The sequence below is a fragment of the Salvelinus fontinalis genome, chromosome 22, assembly GCF_029448725.1.
Source record: "Salvelinus fontinalis isolate EN_2023a chromosome 22, ASM2944872v1, whole genome shotgun sequence".
Lineage (NCBI taxonomy): Eukaryota > Metazoa > Chordata > Actinopteri > Salmoniformes > Salmonidae > Salvelinus > Salvelinus fontinalis.
Window position 1 is genome coordinate 29,950,731 of NC_074686.1, and position 26,191 is coordinate 29,976,921.

Here is a 26,191-nt window from a genome sequence, read left to right on the forward strand (position 1 = left end):
GCACATAGCCCTTAAGCTTCACGGTTGTTTTGTATTGGTTCTTGTTTTTGTCGGTGTCATTTCTAATAAAAGGAATATGTACGCTCACCACGCTGCGCTTTGGTCCACTTCCTTTGACGGCCGTGACAGAACTTCCCACCACCAAAGAACCAAGCAGCGTGGTGAAAGGGACTCCTGGACATGGGAGGATATCCTGGAAGGTAAGGGACCCTGGAGGCAGGCTGGGGAGTATCGCCGTCCAAGGGGGGAACTGGAGGCTCCAGTGTGTCTCCAGTGTGCTCTCATAGCCCGGTGCGCTCTCTGCAAGATCCCCGCAGTTACCGTGCTAGAGTTGGCATTCAGCCAGGAGGGCTTGTGCAGGCTCAGCGCTCCTGGTCGTCGGTGCATTTCTTCGGCCCGGGTTATCCAGCGCCAGCTCTACGCACAGTATCCCCAGTTTGTCAGGAGAACCCAGTGCGGCCTGTTCCAGCTTCCCGCACGTGCCGGGCTAAAGTGGGCATGCAGCCAAAAGGAGAGGTGCACGTGGTAAGCACCAGATCTCCAGTGCTCCCCCACAGCCCGGTTCGACCTGTGCCTGCGCTCGGGAGGTGCCGGGCTAAAGTGGGCATTCAGCCTGGAAGAGTGGTGCCAAGGCTACGCACCAGATCTCCAGTGCTCCCCCACAGCCCGGTTCATCCTGTGCCTCTAAGGACCAGGCCTCCTGTATGTCTCCCCAGCCTGGTGGGCCCTGTGGCAGCCCCACGCACCAGGCTGTCTATACGTCTCCTCCCATCAGTGAGGGTCCCCAGTCCGGAGCCTCCGGCGACGGTCCCCGGTCCGGAGCCTCCGGCGACGGTCCCCGGGTCCGGAGCCTCCGGCGACGGTCCCCGGGTCCGGAGCCTCCGGCGACGGTCCCCGGGTCCGGAGCCTCCGGCGACGGTCCCCGGGTCCGGAGCCTCCGGCGACGGTCCCCGGGTCCGGAGCCACCGGCGACGGTCCCCGGGTCCGGAGCCACCGGCGACGGTCCCCGGGTCCGGAGCCACCGGCGACGGTCCCCGGGTCCGGAGCCACCGGCGACGGTCCCCGGGTCCGGAGCCACCGGCGACGGTCCCCAGTCCGGGGCCCGCTACGAGGGTGCCCAGTCCGGGGCCCGCAACGAGGGTGCTCAGTCCGGGGCCCGCAACGAGGGTCCCCAGTCCGGGGTCGGCGACGGGAGTCCCCTCACCAGAGGCGCCACCAAAGTGGGGTGAGCCAGAGGTGGAGGGAGGTCTACGTCCCGCACCAGAGCCGCCACCGCGGATAGATGCCCACCCAGACCCTCTCCTATAGGTTCCGGTCCTCCCCTATAGGTTCCGAGTCCGCACCTTTAAGGGGGGGGGGGGGGGGGGGGGGGTGATTTGGGTACTGTCACGCCCTGACCTTAGAGAGCTTTTTATGTCTCTATTTTGGGTTTGGTCAGGGTGTGATTTGGGTGGGCATTCTATGTTCTATTTTCTATGTTTTTGTATTTCTTTGTTTTGGCCGGGTATGGTTCTCAATCAGGGACAGCTGTCTATCGTTGTCTCTGATTGGGAACCATACTTAGGTAGCCCTTTTCCCTCCTTTCTGTATGGGAGGTTAACTTTGTTTGTGGCATATAGCCCTTAAGCTTCACGGTTGTTTTGTATTGCTTATTGTTTTTGTTGGCGTCATTTCTAATAAAGGGAATATGTACACTCACCACGCTGCGCTTTGGTCCAGTTCTTTTGACGGCCGTGACAGTAGAGGTAAATTATATAGATATAGATGTAGAGAGGTAAATTATATAGATGTAGAGGTAAATGATATACGTAGATGAGAGAGGTAAATAACATAGATATACATGTAGAGAGTTAAATAGCATAGATATAGCTGTAGAGGTAAATATCATAGATATAGATGTAGAGAGGTAAATTATATAGATGGAGAGGAAAATTATATAGATATAGAGGTAAATTATATTGATATAGAGAGGTAAATAATATAGATGTAGAGAGTGTCACGCCCTGAGCTTAGAGATCTTTTTTATGTCTCTATTTTGGTTGGTCAGGGCGTGAGTTGGGGTGGGCATTCTATGTTTTGTTCTATGTTGTCTATTTCTATGTGTTTGGCCGGGTGTGATTCTCAATCAGAGGCGTCTGTCTATCGTTGTCTCTGATTGAGAACAATACTTAGGTAGCCTTTTCCCACCTGTGTTTTGTGGGTAGTTGTTTTCTGTTTTGTGTGAGTACGTGACAGAACTGTTGCATTTTGTTCCACTTTTGTTTTTGTTCCAGTGTTCAGGTTTTAATAAACATCATGAACACGTACCACGCTGCGCTTTGGTCTACTCCTTCTTCCTCAGACGAACATCGTTACAGAGAGGTAAATTATTTAGATATAGATGTAGAGAGGTAAATTAGATAGAAATAGATGTAAATTATATTGACATAGAGGTAAATAATATAGATATAGATGTAGAGAGGTAAATTATTTAGATATAGATGAAGAGAGGTAAATTAGATAGAAATAGGTGTAAATTATATTGACATAGAGAAGTAAATAATATAGATGTAGAGAGGTAAAGTACATAGATATAGATGTAGAGGTAAAGTATAGATATATAGACATAGAGAGGTAAATTAGATAAATGTAGATGTAGAGAGGTACATTATATAGATATAGATGTAGAGAGGTAAATTATATAGATATAAATGTAGAGATAAATTATATAGATGTAAAGAGGTAAATTATATATATACATATAGACGTAGAGAGAAAATTATATAGGTATAAATGCAGAGAGATACATTATATAGATGTAGAGGGGTAAATTATATAGATATAGACGTAGAGAGGTAAATTATATAGGTATAAATGTAGAGAGATACATTATATAGATGTAGAGAGGTAAATCATATAGATATAGACGTAGAGAGGTAAATGACATAGATATACACGTAGAGGGGTAAATGACATAGATGTAGAGCGGTAAATTATACAGATATAGATGTAGAGAGGTAAATGATATAGATATAGAGGTAGCGAGGTAAACTATATAGATATAGACGTAGAGAGGTAAATGCCATAGATATACACGTAGAGAGGTAAATGACATAGATATAGATGTAGAGCGGTAAATGATACAGATATAGATGTAGAGATATAGAAAGGTAAATTATATAGATATAGATGTAGAGAGTTAAATCATATAGATATAGACGTAGCGAGGTAAATTATATAGATATAGACGTAGAGAGGTAAATTACATAGATATACACGTAGAGAGGTAAATGACATAGATATAGATGTAGAGCGGTAAATGATACAGATATAGATGTAGAGAGGTAAATGATATAGATATAGAAAGGTAAATGATATAGATATAGATGTAGAGAGGTAAATGATATAGATATAGAAAGGTAAATGATATAGATATAGATGTAGATAGGTAAATTATATACATATATGTAGAGTGATATGTAAATGAAGTCAACTGGAGTCTTTTAAGCTCAATGGGAAGTGGGGGATGAGAATGAATGGATGACTAGTCACAGGGCCCCTGTTGTGACTCACCCTGTGACTCACTACAGAATCATCTGAATATGACCAGTAATGTGTATTATATTACCACAGTGTGGGGTATTATTGCCTGGAGAGGGAGAAAGCTATAATAGTAGTAGAGTGTAAGCATCATATTTCTGTATCTCCCCATCTCCCTGAGACTCACCTCTGGCAGGACCGGCCTTCCCAGGACTCTGTTGGGCACTGTTGTTGTTGTTGTTCACCTGGATGCCATTTTGTTTCATCAGTTGCATCAGCTCAAACTCCAGGGCTGCAATCTGTGAAGAAACCGTTTCGAGTTTCAGTGTAAGTGACCCATGCAGGGTGACTCCCTCCACTGGTAACACCATGTACCAGCAGGGACAGTGGTTCGACCCACAGCCGTTCCATGTCTTTGATCTACTTCAGAGCTAGCGTACCTGATAAGATGGCGCCGGTAGACATGGCTGCTCAGTTTCTAGCTCCTAAGAAACTTTGCAGTATTTTTTTTGTGTGTGTGTGTTCTTTCTCACATTATAATTCCATTATTTTACTTTTAGGTTTGTATTGTTGTGTATTGTTAGATATTACTGCACTGTTGGAGCTAGGAACAGAAGCATTTCGCTACACCCGCAATAACATCTGCTAAATACAGTTGAAGTCATAAGTTTACATACACTTAGGTTGGAGTCATTAAAACTTGTTTTTCAACCACTCCACAAATTTCTTGTTAACAAACTATAGTTTTGACAAGTCGGTTAGGACATCTACTTTGTACATGACACAAGTCATTTTTTCAACAACTGTTTACAGACAGATTATTTCACTTCTAATTCACTGTATCACAATTCTAGTGGGTCAGAATTTTACATACACTAAGTTGACTGTGCCTTGAAAAACGCTTAGAAAATTCCCGAAAATTATGTCATGGCTTTAGAATCTTCTGATAGGCTAATTGACATAATTCGAGTCAATTCGAGGTGTACCTGTGGATGTATTTCAAGGCCTACCTTCAAACTCAGTGCCTCTTTGCTTGACATCATGTGAAAATCAAAAGAAACCAGCCAAGACCTCAGAAAAAAATTGTGGACCTCCATAAGTCTGATTTGGGAGCAATTTACAAATGCCTGAAGGTACCACCTTCATCTATATAAACAATAGTAAGCAAGTATAAACACCATGGGACCACGCAGTTGTCATACCGCTCAGGAAGGAGACGCGTTCTGTCTCCTAGAGATGAACGTACTTTGGTGCAAAAAGTGCAAATCAATCGCAGAACAACAGCAAAGGACCTTGTGAAGATGCTGGAGGAAACAGGTACAAAAGTATCTATACCCACAGTAAAACGAGTCCTATATCGACATAACCCGAAAGGCTGCTCAGCAAGGAAGAAGCCACTGCTCCAAAACCGCCATAAAAAAGCCAGACTATGGTTTGCAACTGCAAATGGGGACAAATATCGTACTTTTTGGAGAAATGTCCTCAGGACTAATGAAACAAAAATAGAACCATCGTTATGTTTGGAGGAAAAAGGGGGAGGCTTGCAAGCCAAAGAACACCATCCCAACCGTGAAGCACGGGAGTGGCAGCATCTTTTTGTGGGGGTGCTTTGCTGCAGGAGGGGCTGGTGCACTTCACAAAATAGATAGCATCATGAGGCTGGAAAATTATGTGGATATATTGAAGCAACATCTCAAGACATCGGTCAGAAAGTTAAAGCTTGGTCGCAAATGGGTCTTCCAAATGGACAATGACCCCAAGCATACTTCCAAAGTTGTGGCAAAATGGCTTAAGGAAAACAAAGTCAAGGTATTGGAGTGGCCATCATAAAGCCCTGACCTCAATCCTATAGAAAATTTGTGGGCAGAACTGAAAAAGCATGTGCGAGCAAGGAGGCCTACAAACCTGACTCAGTTACCACCAACTCTGTCAGGAGGAATGAGCCAAATTTCACCCAACTTGTTGTGGGAAGCTTGTGGAAGGCCACCCGGAACATTTGACCCAAGTCAAACAATTTAAAGGCAATGCTACCAAATACTAATTGAGTGTATGTAAACTTCTGACCCACTGGGAATGTGATGAAAGAAATAAAAGCTGAAATAAATCATTCCCTCTAATATTATTCTGACATTTCACATTCTTAAAATAAACTGGTGATACTAACTGACCTAAGACAGGGAATTGTTACTAGGAATACATGTCAGGAATTGTGAAAAACTGAGATTAAATGTATTTGGCTAAAGTGTATGTAAACTTCCGACTTCAACTGTATGTGTATGCGACCAATACAAATTGATTTGATTCTAATTGTCAACTAATCATAAAGCCCTGGACTAGGTAAATCAGGGGAGCTAGTTAACAAAATTGTGAAACATCTGGGGGGTCCGCAAGGTGAGTTTTGAAGACCAATGTGCTAATCAAACCAGTGTGGAAATCAAATGAATGTGGGCTGGTATGGGCTGTTTAGTGGGCTGGTATGTTATGTTTAGTGGGCTGGTATGTAATGTTTAGTGGGCTGGTATGTAATGTTTAGTGGTATGTAATGTTTAGTGGGCTGGAATGTTATGTTTAGTGGGCTGGTATGTTATGTTTAATGGACTGGTATTTATGTTTAGTGGGCTGGTATGTTATGTTTAGTGGGCTGTTATGTTTAGTGGGCTGGTATGTTATGTTTAGTGGGCTGTTATGTTTAGTGGGCTGGTATGTTTAGTGGGCTGGTATGTTTAGTGGGCTGGTATGTTATGTTTAGTGGGCTGGTATGTTATGTTTAGTGGGCTGTTATGTTTAGTGGGCTGGTACGTTATGTTTATTGGCTGGTATTTTATGTTTAGTGGGCTGGTATGTTATGTTTATTGGCTGGTATTTTATGTTTAGTGGCTGGTATTTTATGTTTAGTGGCTGGTATGTTATGGTTAGTGGCTGGTATGTTATGTTTAGTGGCTGGTATTTTATGTTTAGTGGCTGGTATGTTATGGTTAGTGGCTGGTATGTTATGTTTAGTGGGCTGGTATGTTATGTTTAGTGGCTGGTATGTTATGTTTAGTGGGCTGGTGTGTTATGTTTAGTGGCTGGTATGTTATGTTTAGTGGGCTGGTATTTTATGTTTAGTGGGCTGGTATTTTATGTTTAGGGGACTGGTATGTAATGTTTAGTGGCTGGTGTGTTATGTTTAGTGGCTGGTGTGTTATGTTTAGTGGGCTGGTATTTTATGTTTAGTGGCTGGTGTGTTATGTTTAGTGGCTGGTATGGTATGTTTAGTGGCTGGTATGGTATGTTTAGTGGACTGGTATGGTATGTTTAGTGGGCTGGAATGGTATGTTATGTTTAGTGGGCTGGTATGGTATGTTTGGTGGGCTGGTATGGTATGTTATGTTTAGTGGGCTGGTGTGTTATGTTTAGTGGCTGGTGTGTTATGTTTAGTGGCTGGTATGTTATGTTTAGTGGGCTGGTATGGTATGTTTAGTGGACTGGTATGGTATGTTTAGTGGGCTGGAACGGTATGTTATGTTTAGTGGGCTGGTATGGTATGTTTGGTGGGCTGGTATGGTATGTTTGGTGGGCTGGTATGTTATGTTTAGTGGGCTGGTATGGTATGTTTAGTGGGCTGGTATGGTATGTTATGTTTAGTGGGTTGGTACAGTATGTTATGTTTAGTGGGCTGGTATGTAATGTTTAGTGGGCTGGTATGTTATGTTTAGTGGGCTGGTATGTTATGTTTAGTGGGCTGGTATGGTATGTTTGGTGGGCTGGTATGTTATGTTTAGTGGGCTGGTATGTTATGTTTAGTGGGCTGGTATGTTATGTTTAGTGGGCTGGTATGTTATGTTTGGTGGGCTGGTATGGTATGTTTGGTGGGCTGGTATGGTATGTTTGGTGGGCTGGTATGTTATGTTTAGTGGGCTGGTATGTTATGTTTAGTGGGCTGGTATGTTATGTTTAGTGGGCTGGTATGTTATGTTTAGTGGGCTGGAATGGTATGTTTGGTGGGCTGGAATGGTATGCTTAGTGGGCTTGTATGGTATGTTTAGTGGGCTGGTATGGTATGTTTAGTGGACTGGTATGGTATGTTTGGTGGGCTGGAATGGTATGCTTAGTGGGCTTGTATGGTATGTTTAGTGGGCTGGTATGGTATGTTTAGTGGACTGGTATGGTATGTTTGGTGGGCTGGAATGGTATGCTTAGTGGGCTTGTATGGTATGTTTAGTGGGCTGGTATGGTATGTTTAGTGGACTGGTATGGTATGTTTAGTGGGCTGGTATGTTATGTTTAGTGGACTGGTATGTTATGTTTAGTGGGCTGGTATGGTATGTTTAGTGGGCTGGTATGGTATGTTTAGTGGGCCGGTATTTATGTTTAGTGGGCTGGTATGTTATGTTTAGTGGGCTGGAATGTAATGTTTAGTTGGCTGGAATGTAATGTTTAGTGGGCTGGTATGTTATGTTTAGTGGGCTGGTATGTTTAGTGGGCTGGTATGTTTAGTGGGCTGGTATTTATGTTTAGTGGGCTGGTATGTTATGTTTAGTGGGCTGGTATTTATGTTTAGTGGGCTGGTATGGTATGTTTAGTGGGCTGGTATGGTATGTTTAGTGGGCTGGTATGGTATGTTTAGTGGGCTGGTATGTTATGTTTAGTGGGCTGGTATGGTATGTTTAGTGGGCTGGTATGTTATGTTTAGTGGGCTGGTATTTATGTTTAGTGGGCTGGTATGTTATGTTTAGTGGGCTGGTACGTTATGTTTAGTGGGCTGTTTGGTATGTTTAGTGGGCTGGTATGTTATGTTTAGTGGGCTGGTTTGGTATGTTTAGTGGGCTGGTATGTTATGTTTAGTGGGCTGGTATGGTATGTTTAGTGGGCTGGTACGTTATGTTTAGTGGGCTGGTTTGGTATGTTTAGTGGGCTGGTTTGGTATGTTTAGTGGGCTGGTATGTTATGTTTAGTGGGCTTGTATGGTATGTTTAGTGGGCTGGTATGGTATGTTTAGTTGGCTGGTATGTTTAGTGGGCTGGTATGTTATGTTTAGTGGGCTGGTATGTTATGTTTTAGTGGGCTGGTTTGGTATGTTTAGTGGGCTGGTATGTTATGTTTAGTGGGCTGGTATGGTATGTTTAGTGGGCTGGTATGTAATGTTTAGTGGGCTGGTTTGGTATGTTTAGTGGGCTGGTATGGTATGTTTAGTGGGCTGGTACGTTATGTTTAGTGGGCTGTTTGGTATGTTTAGTGGGCTGGTATGTTATGTTTAGTGGGCTGGTTTGGTATGTTTAGTGGGCTGGTATGTTATGTTTAGTGGGCTGGTTTGGTATGTTTAGTGGGCTGGTATGTTATGTTTAGTGGGCTTGTATGGTATGTTTAGTGGGCTGGTATGGTATGTTTAGTTGGCTGGTATGTTTAGTGGGCTGGTATGTTATGTTTAGTGGGCTGGTATGTTATGTTTTAGTGGGCTGGTTTGGTATGTTTAGTGGGCTGGTATGTTATGTTTAGTGGGCTGGTATGGTATGTTTAGTGGGCTGGTATGTAATGTTTAGTGGGCTGGTTTGGTATGTTTAGTGGGCTGGTATGGTATGTTTAGTGGGCTGGTATGTTATGTTTAGTGGGCTGGTTTGGTATGTTTAGTGGGCTGGTATGGTATGTTTAGTGGGCTGGTATGTTTAGTGGGCTGGTATGTTTAGTGGGCTGGTATGTTATGTTTAATGGGCTGGTTTGGTATGTTTAGTGGGCTGGTATGTTATGTTTAGTGGGCTGGTATTTTATGTTTAGTGGGCTGGTATGTTATGTTTAGTGGGCTGGTATTTTATGTTTAGTGGGCTAGTATTTTATGTTTAGTGGGCTGGTTTGGTATGTTTAATGGGCTGGTTTGGTATGTTTAGTGGGCTGGTATGTTATGTTTAGTGGGCTGGTATGTTATGTTTAATGGGCTGGTATGTTATGTTTAGTGGGCTGGTATGTTATGTTTAGTGGCTGGTATGTTATGTTTAGTGGCTGGTATGTTATGTTTAGTGGGCTGGTATGTTATGTTTAGTGGGCTGGTATTTTATGTTTAGTGGGCTAGTATTTTATGTTTAGTGGGCTGGTATGTTATGTTTAGTGGGCTGGTATTTTATGTTTAGTGGGCTGGTATTTTATGTTTAGTGGGCTGGTTTGGTATGTTTAGTGGGCTGGTATGTTATGTTTAGTGGGCTGGTATGTAATGTTTAGGGGGAATTAGGGGTTTATCTTGTACTTATACAGATACATAATGTACACTTGTATAGTTACCGGTATAAACATATCACACAGCCATAAGCATGTCAATAACTCTGATCTTTGGTTGTGGGTTTACGCCCCGGATTGTAGTTTCCCTAGGTACAGATCTAGGATCAGCTTCCCCTCCCCCAATCCTAACGCTAACCATTAATGGGGAAGATGCTAAACTGACCCAAGATCAATTTCATTCTCCACCTGGATGTAATCAGCAGCATTGATTAGATGACCATAGAGGAAGGCCATTGAGAGAGCATATTACCCTGACTTGCAGTCCCTGGATCTCTTCCAGGTGGGACTTCTCTGCATCCTCCAGCCTCTTCCTTTCGGCATCCTCCTTCTGGACAAACTCCACCTCCCTGGAAGAAACAGAGAGAGGGGAGAGAAGAGAAGGAGATAGGGGGTTAAAAGGGTACGTTGGTGTCCCACTGGCAGGGGTGATGAGATGGAGAGTGTTTGGTGGGAAGACAGGGACAGGGACAGGGTGTAAGGTGTTTGGATGGTTGGGGACAGCTCATCTGACAGGGGTGAAGACAGGGACAGAAGTGTTAGGTGTTTGGGGAGCTGGGACCGTTCCTCTCACAGGGGTGAGGACAGGAATGTGTGAATATGACGAGATATGTAGAGCGCCTCTCTGTATTGTCTCCTTTAACAGGAGTGTAGAAGGTAAAGGGTAGTGTGTGTGTGTGTGTGTGTGTGTGTGTGTGTGTGTGTGTGTGTGTGTGTGTGTGTGTGTGTGTGTGTGTGTGTGTGTGTGTGTGTGTGTGTGTGTGTGTGTGTGTGCGTGCGTGCGTGCGTGCGTGCGTGCGTGCGTGCGTGCGTGCGTGCGTGCGTGCGTGCGTGCGTGCGTGCGTGCGTGCGTGCGTGCGTGCGTGCGTGCGTGCGTGCGTGCGTGCGTGCGTGCGTGCGCGTGAGGATAGGAGCACAGTGAAGTAAAGACAGAGTGAAAGCCTGACACAGTCCTGTCTCTGTCTTACAGCAGGGCTGAAGGACGCAGGGCTCCCTTGCACGCACACTCAGACAGACAAACAACCATAATAAACCCAACACAGACAGACAGACACACAGACATTGGCTCTTGAGACATTTGCAATTCCTTGTGCTCACTACATCTGCTTGGTAAAATTATCTGCCTGGCTTCTTCTGGCCTGTTCAACATTGCTGCTGGTAAAATGGAGGGAGAGTTTGTTTCCGCAGTTAGCAGCAATGTTGCCTCAAGGACAAAGGCATTTAAAGGCAGTCAGAGCGGAGAGTGGCATAGGAAGTCAACACAGCTCTCTCTCTCTCTCTCTACAGACATGCTTCAACTAAGTGCCACTTGGTTAAAATGTCCTTCAGATTAATGGGTGGAATCTGTTTGTGAAAAAGTTTGATACACACACTGTAGGAAAATAACAGGGTTTGAATAACAGATGTGTATTACCTAAAATAAGCTGTCATTTGCAATGGCCTTTAAATTTGGATTTGAATCTTAAATAACATAGCTACGATAAGATGTTGTCCTTAAAACCAAAGTGGACTGAATAATGTTGCAATTGTTCAGGTTTTCAGTCATTTAAAAAATATATATATATTTAACTAGGCAGTTAAGAACAATTTCTTATTTACAATGACGGCTACCCCGGCCAAACCCTAACGATGCTGGGCCAATTGTGCGCCGCTCTATGGGACTCCCAATCACGGCCGGTTGTGATACAGCCTGGAATCGAACCAGGGTCTGTAGTGACACCTCTAGCACTGAGATGCAGTGCCTTAGACAGCTCCGCCACTCGGGAGCCCATTTTACTCTAATGGCAACAGATAATACGGACACATCTGGAGTGTGTGGCTAGTTACTGACTAGACCAGAGCAACAGATCTGGAATGTTTGGCTAGTTACTGACTAGACCAGAGCAACAGATCTGGAGTGTGTGGCTAGTTACTGACTAGACCCATAGCAACACATCTGGCGTGTGTGGCTAGTTACTGACTAGACCAGAGCAACACATCTGGAGTATGTGGCTAGTTACTGACTATACCAGAGCAATAGATCTGGGGTGTGTGGCTAGTTACTGACTAGACCAGCGCAACACATCTGGAGTGTGTGGCTAGTTACTGACTAGACCAGAGCAACACATCTGGAGTGTGTAGCTAGTTACTGACTAGACCAGAGCAACAGATCTGGAGTGTGTGGCTAGTTACTGACTAGACCAGAGCAACAGATCTGGAGTGTGTGGCTAGTTACTGACTAGACCAGCGCAACACATCTGGAGTGTGTGGCTAGTTACTGACTAGACCAGAGCAACACATCTGGAGTGTGTGGCTAGTTACTGACTAGACCAGCGCAACACATCTGGAGTGTGTGGCTAGTTACTGACTAGACCAGAGCAACAGATCTGGAGTGTGTGGCTAGTTACTGACTAGACCAGCGCAACACATCTGGAGTGTGTGGCTAGTTACTGACTAGACCAGAGCAACAGATCTGGAGTGTGTGGCTAGTTACTGACTAGACCAGCGCAACACATCTGGAGTGTGTGGCTAGTTACTGACTAGACCAGAGCAACACATCTGGAGTGTGTGGCTAGTTACTGACTAGACCAGAGCAACACATCTGGAGTGTGTGGCTAGTTACTGACTAGACCAGAGCAACACATCTGGAGTGTGTGGCTAGTTACTGACTAGACCAGAGCAACAGATCTGGAGTGTGTGGCTAGTTACTGACTAGACCAGAGCAACAGATCTGGAGTGTGTGGCTAGTTACTGACTAGACCAGAGCAACAGATCTGGAGTGTGTGGCTAGTTACTGACTAGACCAGCGCAACACATCTGGAGTGTGTGGCTAGTTACTGACTAGACCAGAGCAACAGATCTGGAGTGTGTGGCTAGTTACTGACTAGACCAGCGCAACACATCTGGAGTGTGTGGCTAGTTACTGACTAGACCAGAGCAACAGATCTGGAGTGTGTGGCTAGTTACTGACTAGACCAGCGCAACACATCTGGAGTGTGTGGCTAGTTACTGACTAGACCAGAGCAACACATCTGGAGTGTGTGGCTAGTTACTGACTAGACCAGAGCAACACATCTGGAGTGTGTGGCTAGTTACTGACTAGACCAGAGCAACACATCTGGAGTGTGTGGCTAGTTACTGACTAGACCAGAGCAACACATCTGGAGTGTGTGGCTAGTTACTGACTAGACCAGAGCAACACATCTGGAGTGTGTGGCTAGTTACTGACTAGACTAGCGCAACACTTTTGGAGTGTGTGGCTAGTTACTGACTAGACCAGAGCAACAGATCTGGAGTGTGTGACTAGTTACTGACTAGACCAGAGCAACACATCTGGAGTGTGTGGCTAGTTACTGACTAGACCAGAGCAACAGATCACCTATTTAATCCTATTAACTGGTTACTGTAGTTCCAGTCTGCCTAGCTAATTGGCCCAAAGCAACATTCCAAGCATGCTACAGTATAATACAAAGTACAGTAAATCACAAAAGTACATGTTGATGTTGGTGTTGGTCTGTAGTCAGTTAAAAGATGCCAAAGGAACAACAAAGAGTTGTTTGACAAAGTGCTGGGCAACAGTATTGGTGATATTAGTGCGAGGAAAATACATTTCTAGTTCTGTATGGACGTGAACGGCGGGAATGAGTGACTCCCTGAGCGGGGATAAAACATGAGTCGCCTGACCCCAAGACAAACGCACTTCCCTAAGTTAGATATTTCACTTGGGAGAGTTCGTAACAGCCTTACCAAGCCTAGGAATGATACAGTATATTGAACCAGTATGTTGTTTAATTTAGACTAGTTTAGCACCAGACTCTGACTCACTTCTGCTGGAAATCTTTGATGAGTTTCTTGGCCTTGTTGTACTTCTTCTCTAGGGTGGTGTACTGGCACTGGGCCTCCTTCAGGTGCTCGTTGACCGTGTGGCACAGGGTCTGGGCCTCGATCCAGTAACTCTCCAGCTTCAGCATCCTCTCCTTGTTCTCCTCCATGCTGGCCTTCAGCTGGCTCTTCTCCTTCTCCCAGCGCGCCTTCTCCCTGTCCACCGCTGCTAGCTGGGGTAGGCAAGCACACAGACATTCAGATACTGAACACAAATAAACACATTAGCATGGCAACACACACACACACACAATCCCAGATACGATCACAGACACACACACGCATGCACGCACTATGGTATGAGACTATGCTATGGGATGAACACCTTAAGTTACGGGTCACTAACCAGCCTTCACAACAAAGACAAACTCCAGCATGCAACAAGCCCTTCAATGAGTTTAGTATATTGGCACAACCTCCTTTCAAATGTTGTTATTGTATTACATCCTTCTCCTCCTCGTCAGGGAAAACTTCTAAAGCAACAGTCTCCCAACGACCACCAGATCAGCTCAGGCTCAGAGTATTACACCAACAAGCTTATCTTTCAATGTCACTAAATCCACTCATTCAATTGAGTTAATAATCTCCGGAGCTTTTTAGATCACTTCCTGCAGTTTGATCTAAACTGTCCTCATAAGGCGGCACACAATTGGCCCAGCGCCATTCGGGTTAGGGGAGGGTTTGGCCGGGGTAGACCGTCATTGTAAAATAAGAATTTGTTCTGAACTGACTTGCCTAGTTAAATAAAAAAAACTTATCAGGATGCAGGGGATAAACCAGACACTTTTAAAAAGCTCTTGTGTCGGTGCCTGCTTGCCTGTCACTCTCACTTAACCACTGGCTCACTCACCGCTCAGACACCTGTGACACGAAACTGCAAGAGAGGCAGCGGAGCTAAACTTCTGAAATACACATGCAATTGCCTTAAATATTCAGAAATAACTTGAAATAGAAACTATTATCCACGGCACTGTCCAATGACGTCCTTTTTACAAACATATGTATATTCCTCATGCTTTTATTGTACTTTGTAAATGTATTTTATACCAGTCTTAGAGATGATAGTAGCGGAGCTTTCTTACCTTGTTTTTGAGCTTCTGTATCTCTGCCTCGGTGACAGTGTGCTTGATCTGCAGCTGAGGGAGTAGAAAGGGAAGAGGTCGATTAGATGATCAAACACTTGGCTGAGCAGCCTCTGTACTGGACAAGCCTCATGGAGAGAGACACACACACACACACACACACACACACACACACACACACACACACACACACACACACACACACACACACACACACACACACACAGCACTACGAAGAGCCACATCCCATGCATGACAGCACTCTCTACCACTGAAACTGAGAGACTCACAGAACATGACGTGAAGAGAGGGAGAAAGAGAAATGCAGAAAGTAGAGAAGGAGTCAATAGGCAGAGAGAGGAAGGACACAGTAGAATGAGAGAAGTTGAGGGAAAGAGGTAGTAAAGGAAAGTGAAGAAAGAAAAAGAAAGAGAAAGAAAGAGCGAAAGAGAGAGAGAAAGAAAGAGAGAAAGAGAGAAAGAAAGAAAGAGAAAGAGAGAGAGAGAGAGAGAAAGAAAGAGAGAGAGTCCCAGAAAGAGAGAGAGTCTCAGAGAGAGAGAGAGTCTCAGAGAGAGAGAAAGGGGGAGAGAATGGGGGAGAGAAATAGAGGGAGAGAGAGAAAGGGGGAGAGAATGAGTTCCATAGAGAAAAGAAAGAGAGAGAGGAAGAGAAAGAGAGAGAGAAAGGAGGGAGGGAGAAAAAGAGAGCGAGAATGAGAGAGTCCCAGAGAGAGTTCAGAGGTTTTGGGACAGTAGAGATTACATGATTTCTCACTAAATATCCAGAACACCGCAGTGCAGCTCGAGCAATTTGTTAAGTGTGTCACGCAAGTGTGGCGTGAGGGACAAAATGTCCTGGTGCCAGCAGTGGTAGTAAGGCTTTTTAATCAATATTACTTGCAGGCTGGCTACTTTAAAAAGGAAAAAAATATAAATCAAATCAAAAGGGTTCTAGAAGAAAGTAACGGCCAAATACTTTATTTCAGTCATTTGCTACTCTTTGACTTCGTTCCAATTAGGAACAAGAAAGAGTTGTTTGACAAAGTGCTTGGCAAAAGTATTAATGATATTAAGTCGAGGAAAATACATTTATAGTTAGACCTTTTTTTTGGGACCTTCTGTCTTTTTTTAGAGTGGTGAAAGGAAAGAAGTAGAGGAAAAGAGACAAGGAAAGAGGAAGTGAAGTGACCTCTCTGAACTTCTGGTAGAGTTTGGTGGCATCCAACTCTGAGGGGGAAATGATGTCATCTGCTTCTGGCAAATCAAACACCTCAATGCTCTTCTCGCCGTCGCCCTCCCCGTCTCTGGTCCTGTCCGCAGCTGGCCCTGCCTCCTCATCCTCCTCCTCCTCATCAGTGGCGTACTCCCCTGTCTGAGGTCACACATGCGTGCACACACACACACACATAACATGAGAATACATTTCCGTCTACATTATTTAATTTGTCATACATACACGTTTCACAGAGAACACAAGCTCCTAATCATCAAACGTTTACATCATCTTCTTCATTTGTTTGACTTTGTCTAACTTTCATTGAGTCATCTCTTCCTATTTTAAGAAACGTTACCTGCTACTCCAATGTTTGCCAGACGACTCATCCCGTATTTAATTCTGCTGCTCTATCGGTTGCACCATGCACCATGCATCAGTCTGAACCTAACATCCTAGAAGTCGTTTGTGCTTATGTTAAAATTACATGAATCAAAGATTTGTGTAGGCCAGTTCTGGTTTCTGGGACCAATCAGAACGATTTGCACTCGCAAAGTCATCTGTGAGGAGATCAAATCAACTCATGGTGGAGAAGAAACGTTAGTGGGCGTGGCGTTTGGCCGGCGCTCTGTGGATGAGTAGCCAGGCAACTCGAATGTTGATAATGAAAACAGTTAATCATGTTTACGGTGAGGACAACAAATACACCAGCTTAAGCTTTCTCTCAGCCAATTTTGAGAGAGACCAGTTGTCATTTCTGGGTATAGAATAACAGGGGCCCTGTCAAAGTGAGCTGGGGGGTGAGGTGAGGATGATTGATGGATGGGGATGGAGGGTGGGGGTCTGAATAAAATATAAATATTTTCTCCAAACGATTTGAGGGAGTGCGCACATGCGACTATTGTGTTGAGCGTTTAACAAAGAAATGGGTACTCCTATATACTTCATTCAGAGTTATTAATGTAACTTTAGTTGTTCTACAAACGCTGGGCTATATGTTTAGATTTTGAATACATTGGAAGGCTGCATGATGCGACTCTAATGATGATTTGAAAAAAGTTGCTTGAATGGCATGAGCTCACTCCAATAGTCCAATAGTCTCTCATTCACAATTTGACAAGCACTTGATAATGCCTCAAATTTCACGCCGGCATCCCCTTTATGGCCGTAATGCACCCTAAAGCAAACATGCCTTCTGCGGCCCAGAGTGCTGCATTGTGCTGCGCAGTCCTAAGCCTCTCTCAATCACATGGCTCTTTCTCGGGTCTTTCTCACAGGCTACAAGTGAAGACAGACACATCGGTACGCAACTGCACGCGTCCTTATCCAATTACGAGGTCCATATTGAAGATATTGGAAGAACTGTCCACATTTTCATCAGCCAACAAGATGAGTAGGCCTAACGAACAGCAAAAGCACTAGCCTATGTCAATCTACTATCCCCCATAGTCAAAAGTCGACCTATTCAATTCTGTGAGAAATAAATATTCCAAACATAGTCTGGGACAGTTGTGGGATACGATTGATCCCAAATTAATACAACCACTAGCACTAGCATCTTTTTTTACGCAATGTGGCGGACAAAACAGATCAGAACATTTAGCTTAACATTTTATTATTTCTTCACATTATAAGCGCAGCAATGGGCACATGGTAGCAGGCTCTAAGCGTGAATGTTCCGTTAGCTTCACCACCATCATCACCCCGTCACTATCATCATCATCATCAGCCTGTGCAGTATGTGTGGTCAGTAGAAAAGAGACAGCAGGGTTGATGATACTGTGTGTTTCTCTTTCTGCTAGAGCTCTCTCTCTCTCTACAGCCTGGCAGCCTCTTACTAAACTGATCCAGACAGACAGAATGCATCCCAAAGGACACACTATCCCCAATGGGTTCTGGTCTAAAGTAGTGCACTATGTAGAGAGCGGGGTGTCATTTGGGACACAGTCAGGATTATAAAGACGAGTTCTGCTCTGCTGCAGCTCACATCTGGTTACAGAGAGCCATGCAGGGACAGCAGGATCGAATGACCCATCCTGGCATGGGGCCGGCCGGGCCCCTCTGTCTGGTCCTACTGCCAGAGACACTGGTGCTGGAGCTCACAGAGTTGTTGCAGGGCAACACATCTCTCTCTCACTCTCTCACTCTCTCACTCTCTCTCACAAACACGCTGATGCACACACAGACACACACATTCTCTTTCTCTCTCTCTCTCTCTCTCTCTCTCTCTCTCTCTCTCTACATACACGCACACACACACAGACACACACAGACACACACGCACACACGCACACACACACACACACACACACACACACACACACACACACACACACACACACACACACACACACACACACACACACACACACACACACACACACACACACACACACACACACACACACAAAGCTTACGCTGACACATGATTTGAAACCTCCGGTACAGCGAAAGCTTTCAGCCCTGCTGCTTTAAACAACTACAAATATCTATTCACCCCCATTCTCTATTAACAGGGTGAAAAGGTTGAATAGAGAATGGTGTGAATAGGGTGAACGGGGTGAACAGGGTGAAACAGGGCTGCTCAAGTTCAACACTGTTTAACATCTACATTAATGAATTGGCAAAAACATTAGAAGAATCTGCAGCACCTGGTCTCACCTTACACAACACTGAAATCAAGTGTCTGCTGTACGCAGATGACCTGGTGCTGTGGTCTCCCACTAAGGAGTTACAGCAGCACCTAGATCATTATTCACCCCATTCTCTATTCACCCCGTTCTCTATTCACCCCATCTATTCACCCCATTCTCTATTCACCCCGTTCTCTATTCACCCCATCTATTCACCCCATTCTCTATTCACTCCATCTATTCACCCCATTCTCTATTCACCCTGTTCTCTATTCACCCCATTCTCTATTCACCCCATTTATTCACCCCATTCTCCATTCACCCTGTTCTCTATTCACCCTGTTCTCTATTCACCCCGTTCTCTATTCACCCCATTCTCTATTCACTCCATCTAGTCACCCCATCCTCTATTCACCCCATCTAGTCACCCCATTCTCTAGTCACCCCATCCTCTATTCACCCCATCCTCTATTAAACCCATCTATTCACCCCGTTCTCTATTCACCCCATCTAGTCACCCCATTCTCTATTCACCCCATCTAGTCACCCCATCTAGTCACCCCATTCTCTATTAACCCCATCTATTCACCCCATTCTCTATTCACCCCATTCTATATTCACCCCATTCTCTATTCACCCCATCTAGTCACCCCATTCTCTATTAACCCCATCTATTCACCCCATTCTCTATTCACACCATTCTCTATTCACCCCATTCTCTATTAAAACCCCATCTAGTCACCCCATTCTCTATTCACCCCATTCTCTATTCACCCGATTCTATATTCACCCCATTCTCTATTCACCCCATCTATTAACCCCATTCTCTATTCACCCCATCTATTCACCCCATTCTCTATTCACCCCGTTCTCTATTCACCCTGTTCTCTATTCACCCCATTCTCTATTCACCCCATCTATTCACCCCGTTCTCTATTCACCCCATTCTCTATTCACCCTGTTCTCCATTCACCCCGTTCTCTATTCATCCCATTCTCTATTCACCCCATCTATTAACCCCATTCTCTATTCACCCCATTCTCTATTCAGCCTGTTCTCCATTCACCCCATTCTCCATTCACCCCATTCTCCATTCACCTCGTTCTCTATTCACCCCATTCTCTATTCAACCTATTCACCCTGTTCAGCCCATTTGATATTCACCCTATTCAGGCCCTGGTCAAAAGTAGTGCACTATATAGGGAATAGGGTGCCACTTAGGACACATATTAAGCCTTACAGCCTGACAGTACACAGTGTAATGAGTTACCATTACTAATCCTTTACTAATACGTTTCACATTCCTACAGAATCCATACCTACACTAGGCAGTCAAAACTGTACTGGGGAATCCACACTGAATTATAACTAGCAAAACATCAATTCCTTCACGCATAACCGACATGGTAAACAATTATGAATTATTTAGGATGATCTATGCTCTGCAATAAAATGAGAGCATTAATATTAATATCTCTATAAATATTAGATTACGTTCCCACCACATGGCAAATTATTCATCCTAAACGCAGCATGGGACTGGTAATATCAGACAGCTGTGGAGATTTTGGTTTGGTTTGATCCCAGGACATAAACAGACATGCCATACCACCCTCTGAGTCACAACAATCAATCCACCAATGAATGACAAACAATGAAAACAGATCACACAGACATACTGTACAGTATAGACATACCCGCATGCACCAGACCAGAGCCTATAGGCTATGTATCACTCTGCCCAGATACATGGTAATTAACCTGACGTCTCTTCTCTCTAAATGGGGATTTAATAAAGACCCTCAGCCTCGGTGCCATGGCAACGCGCAATCCATTAAGGAAATGGCCCTTGTCTGATGCATGGAAACAAATCAGGCCTGAATGAATGGAGGAGGCAGACAGACAGACAGACAGATGGAGGGAGAGAGGGATAGAGATAGAGAGGGAGGAAGAAAGGAAGAGAGAGAGAGAGAGAAAGAGAGAGATCTGGAGAGAGGGAAGTAGGGAGGGGGGGAAAAAGAGAGAGATCTGGAGAGAGGGAGGGGGAGAAAGAGAGAGAGATCTGGAGAGAATGGAGGGAGGGGGGAGAAAGAGAGATATCTGGAGAGGGAGGGGGTAGAAAGAGAGAGAGATCTGGAGGGAGGGAGGGAGGGAGGGAGCGAGGGGAAAGAGAGTGATCTGGAGAGAGGGCGGGAGGGGGGAGAAAGAGAGAGATCTGGGGAGGGAGGGAGGGAGGGAGGGAGGGGGAGAAAGAGAGAGAGATCTGGAGAGAGGGAGGGGGGAGAAAGAGAGAGAAAGATCTGGAGAAAGAGTGGGAGGGAGGGAGGGAGGGAAGAGAGAGAGAGATCTGGAGAGGGGAGGGGGGAGAAAGAGAGAGAAAGATCTGGAGAAAGAGTGGGAGGGAGGGAGGGAGGGAGCGGGGAAGAGAGAGATCTGGAGAGAGGGAGGGGGGAGAGAAAGATCTGGAGAGAGAGAGGGAGGGAGGGGAGGAGAAAGAAAGAGCGATCTGGAGAGAGGGAGGGGGTAGAAAGAGAGAGAAATCTGGAGAGAGGGAGGTGGGGAGAAAGAGAGAGAGATCTGGAGAAAGAGTGAGAGGGAGGGAGGGGAAGAGAGAGAGAGACGGGTGGCCTTATTGTCCTCCAGCCTCCTGACCCACTAATAATGAGAGAATGGGCTTTAGTGTGTACTAGAAAGAACACAGGCAGGAAAACATGTTGGCTGAGAGAGAGAGTTGCCATTGAGTGTTTTTTAACAACCACAGACGCTCAAACACTTTATAACACACCTAGAGGCTTGTTATAATGTGAACAGCCACATTATTCTTGAGCTATGTTTCGCTACGCCTGATTTTCCATTATCACAACCCCAACTCATGACCAAGATTGACCTGCGGCAGCCAGTGCAATGTTGGAGAACGGGATTGGAGTGCAGTGTGACCACACAGGTCTGAGTGCAGTGTGACCACACAGGTCTGAGTGCAGTGTGACCACACAGGTCTGAGTGCAGTGTGACCACACAGGTCTGAGTGCAGTGTGACCACACAGGTCTGAGTGCAGTGTGACCACACAGGTCTGCGTGCAATGTGACCACACAGGTCTGCGTGCAGTGTGACCACACAGGTCTGAGTGCAGTGTGACCACACAGGTCTGCGTGCAATGTGACCACACAGGTCTGAGTGCAGTGTGACCACACAGGTCTGAGTGCAGTGTGACCACACAGGTCTGAGTGCAGTGTGACCACACAGGTCTGAGTGCAGTGTGACCACACAGGTCTGAGTGCAGTGAAACAGAACTGGGGCCATATCAAACTTCTCAGAATAAGAGTACTGATCCAGCATCAACACCCCCCCCCCCCTCTTTCCATACGTATTTATCCTAATCTAAAAAGCAAAACTGATCCTAAATCAGCAATCCTACTTTGAGATGCTTACAGGCCCTGATCAGTAGAAGAGTGTACAAGCATTTCACTACACTTGCATTAACATCTGCTAACCATGTGTATGTGACCAATACAATTTGATTTGATTTGATTAGTGAATCAGTAAGTTAGCCATTGTTGTAGAATGAGTTAATAAAACTGTATGGGATTTGATTGGCCACACTAACAGGTGTATCAGTAGCAGGGTGAGACAGCGGGGCAGTAGGCTACCCACCTCATCATCGTACTGGGCATACTGGGCATACTGCTGCTCCAGTATCTCTCTCTGTCTCCTCTCCTGCTCCAGAGTCTGTTGGATCAGAGCAGCCACCTCGCTCACCTGGCCCGGACGCTCTCGACCAATCACAAACCTGGAAACGGACAGCAACAGACAATCAGCAAGAGCATACCGGGGGCGTTAAACATTCACATAATGAAGAATCATTGGACAATAGATTGGAAAAATGACTGCTGTTGCGTGTCACAGAAGTGCTGACTTTACAATACACTGAAACACTGTGCATGTTGGTTTACTGAGGAATGAGAGCTTTTTCTCTTTCATTTATCAGCTTAACTAAACATGACTAAACTTTCTCTGTCCTAATTTGACACTGGTTATTTGTTTGTGTGTTGATTGAGGCTGTAACAGGCAGTCTGTGCGATTGGCAGGGACTTAACGGCAGGATCTGACTATAGGGGAGTAGAGGCGAGGAGGGGGAAGGTGGCTTTCAGCAGTAACACAGTGACGTGACAAATGCCCTCCAGGGTGGAATGTGCACGTCAGGCACTGGCACAGGCTCAGGGTGACAGCTGTACCAGCCGTTCTCTCACACCCTACCCCACCATACCCTACCCTACCCTATCAAACCCTACCCTACCATTCCCTACCCAACCCGACCATACCATACCCTACCAAACCCTACCCTACCAATACCCTACCGTACCCTATCATACCCCACCCCAACATACCTTACCATACCCTACTCTACCATACTCTACCATACCTTACCATACCCTGCCATACTCTACCATACTCTACCATACCTTACCATACCATGCCATACTCTACCATACTCTACCATACTCTACCATACCTTACCATACTATACCATACTTTACCATACCTTACCATACTCTACCATGCCTTTCCATAGTCCACCATACTCTACCATACTCTACCATACCTTACCATCCTCTACCATACTCTACCATACCATGCCATACTCCACCGTGCTCTACCATACCCTACCATACTCCACCATACTCTACCATACTCTACTATACTCTTGCCATGCTCTGCCATACTCTACCATACTCTACCGCACTGTGCCCGTCCTGCCATACCATACTCTACCATACCCTACCATACCCTACAATACTTCGCCATACTCTACCATACTCTACCATACCCCCAACCTACCCCACCCTACCATACCCTACCATGCCCCGCCCACCCTACCCTACCATACCCCACTCCACCCTACCATGCCCTACCATACCCTACCACACCCTGCCATACCCTACCATACTCTACATTACCCCACCATACTCTACATTACCCTACCATACCCTCCCATACTCTACATTACCCTACCATACTCTACATTACCCTACCCCACTCTACCATTTTTTACATTATTTTTTATTTCACCTTTATTTAACCAGGTAGGCTAGTTGAGAACAAGTTCTCATTTACAACTGCGACCTGGCCAAGATAAAGCAAAGCAATTCGACACATACAACAACACAGAGTTACACATGGAATAAACAAAACATACAGTCAATAATACAGTAGAAAAATAAGTCTATATACAATGTGAGAAAATGAGGTGAGATAAGGGAGGTAAAGGCAAAAAAAGTCCATGGTGGCGAGGTAAATACAATATAGCAAGTAAAACACTGGAAAGGTAGATTTGCAGTGGAAGAATGTGCAAAGTAGAAATATAAATAATGGGGTGCAAAGGAGGAAAATAAATAAATAAATAAATAAATACAGAAAGGGGAAGAGGTAGTTGTTTGGGCTAAATTATAGATGGGCTATGTACAGGTACAGTAATCTGTGAGCTGCTCTGACAGCTGGTGCTTAAAGCTAGTGAGAGAGATAAGTGTTTCCAGCTTCAGAGATTTTTGCAGTTTGTTCCAGTTATTGGCAGCAGAGAACTGGAAGGAAAGACGACCAAAGGAGGAATTGGCTTTGGGGGTGAGCAGTGAGATATACCTGCTGGAGAGCGTGCTACGAGTGGGTGCTGCTATGGTGACCAGTGAGCTGAGATAAGGCGGGGCTTTACCTAGCAGAGACTTGTAGATAACCTGTAGCCAGTGGGTTTGGCGACGAGTATGAAGCGAGGGCCAACCAACGAGAGCGTACAGGTCGCAATGGTGGGTAGTGTATGGGGCTTGGTGACAAAACGGATGGCACTGTGAAAGACTGCATCCAGTTTGTTGAGTAGAGTGTTGGAGGCTATTTTATAGATGACATCACCGAAGTCCAGGATCGGTAGGATAGTCAGGTTTACGAGGGTATGTTTGGCAGCATACCCTACCATACTCTACCGTACCCTACCATACCCTACCATACCATACTCTACCATTCCCTACCATACAATACTCTACCATACCCTACCATACCCTACCATACCATCCTCTACCATACTCTACCATACCCCACCCCACCCTACCGTACCATACTCTAATATTCCCTACCATACAATACTCTACCATACCCTACCCCACCCTACCATACCATACACCACCCTACACTACCATACCCTACCCTACCATACCCCACCCTACACTACCATACCCTACCATACCCCACCCTACACTACCATACCCCACCCTACACTGCCATACCCTACCATACCCCACCCTACACTACCATACCCTACCATACCCCACCCTACACTACCATACCCTACCATACCAGCCTCTACCATACCCTACCATACCCCACCCTACACTACCATACCCTACCATACCCCACCCTACACTACCATACCCTACCATACCAGCCTCTACCATACCCTACCATACCCCACCCTACCATACACTACCATACACTACAATACCCCACCCTACACCACCATACCCTACCATACCCTACCATACCCTACCATGTCATCCTCTTCCATACCCTACCCTACCATACCCCACCCTACACTACCATACCCTACCATACCCCACCCTACACTACCATACCCTACCATACCCTACCATACCCTACCATACCCTACCATACCCTACCATACCCTACCATACCCTACCATGTCATCCTCTTCCATACCCTACCCTACCATACCCCACCCTACACTACCATACCCTACCATACCCCACCATACCCTACCATACCCCACCATACCCTACCATACTCTGCTATACCATCCTCTACCATACCATACCATCCTCTACCATACCATACCCTACCATACCATCCTCTACCATACCCTACCATACCATCCTCTACCATACCCCTCCCTACACTATCATACCCTACCATACCATCCTCTACCATACCATACAATACCCCACCCTACCATACCCTACCCTACCATCCTCTACCATAGCCTACCATACCATCCTCTACCCTACCGCACTCTACCATACCCCGCCCTACACTACCATACCCTACCATACCCCTCCCTACACTACCATACCCTACCATACCCCACCCTACCCTACCATACCCCTCCCTACACTACCATACCCTACTCTACCATACCCCTCCCTACACTACCATACCCTACCATACCCCTCCCTACACTACCATACCCTACCCTACCCCTCCCTACACTACCATACCCTACCATACACCACCCTACACTACCATACCCTACCCTACCATACCCCTCCCTACACTACCATACCCTACCATACCCCTCCCTACACTACCATACCCTACCATACCCCTCCCTACACTACCATACCCTACCATACCATCCTCTACCATACCCTACCATACCCTACCCCACTCTACCATACCCCACCCTACACTACCATACCCCACCCTACACTACCATACCCTACCCCACTCTAACATACCCCACCCTACACTACCATACCCTACCATACCCCTCCCTACACTATCATACCCTACCATACCATCCTCTACCATACCCTACCATACCCCACCCTACACTACCATACCCCACCCTACCATACCATCCTCTACCATACCCTACCAAACCCCACCCTACCATACCCCACCCTACACTACCATACCCT

General features: G+C 45.6%; 1 protein-coding gene across 6 annotated transcripts in view; it reads right to left on the reverse strand.

Annotated features, from left to right (window-relative positions):
* Nucleotides 1–26,191, reverse strand: part of ppp1r9a (protein phosphatase 1, regulatory subunit 9A) — a 105,615-nt gene that overhangs the window by 19,584 nt on the left and 59,840 nt on the right. For all 6 annotated transcript variants that reach the window (XM_055877150.1, XM_055877149.1, XM_055877147.1 and 3 more), the window contains exons 6-11: nt 22,206–22,341; nt 15,897–16,079; nt 14,709–14,762; nt 13,570–13,799; nt 10,019–10,115; nt 3,707–3,818 (exon numbers count right to left, since the gene is read on the reverse strand). In XM_055877150.1, the coding sequence (XP_055733125.1) occupies nt 3,707–3,818; nt 10,019–10,115; nt 13,570–13,799; nt 14,709–14,762; nt 15,897–16,079; nt 22,206–22,341 (812 nt within the window). The remainder of the gene's footprint in view (nt 1–3,706; nt 3,819–10,018; nt 10,116–13,569; nt 13,800–14,708; nt 14,763–15,896; nt 16,080–22,205; nt 22,342–26,191) is intronic.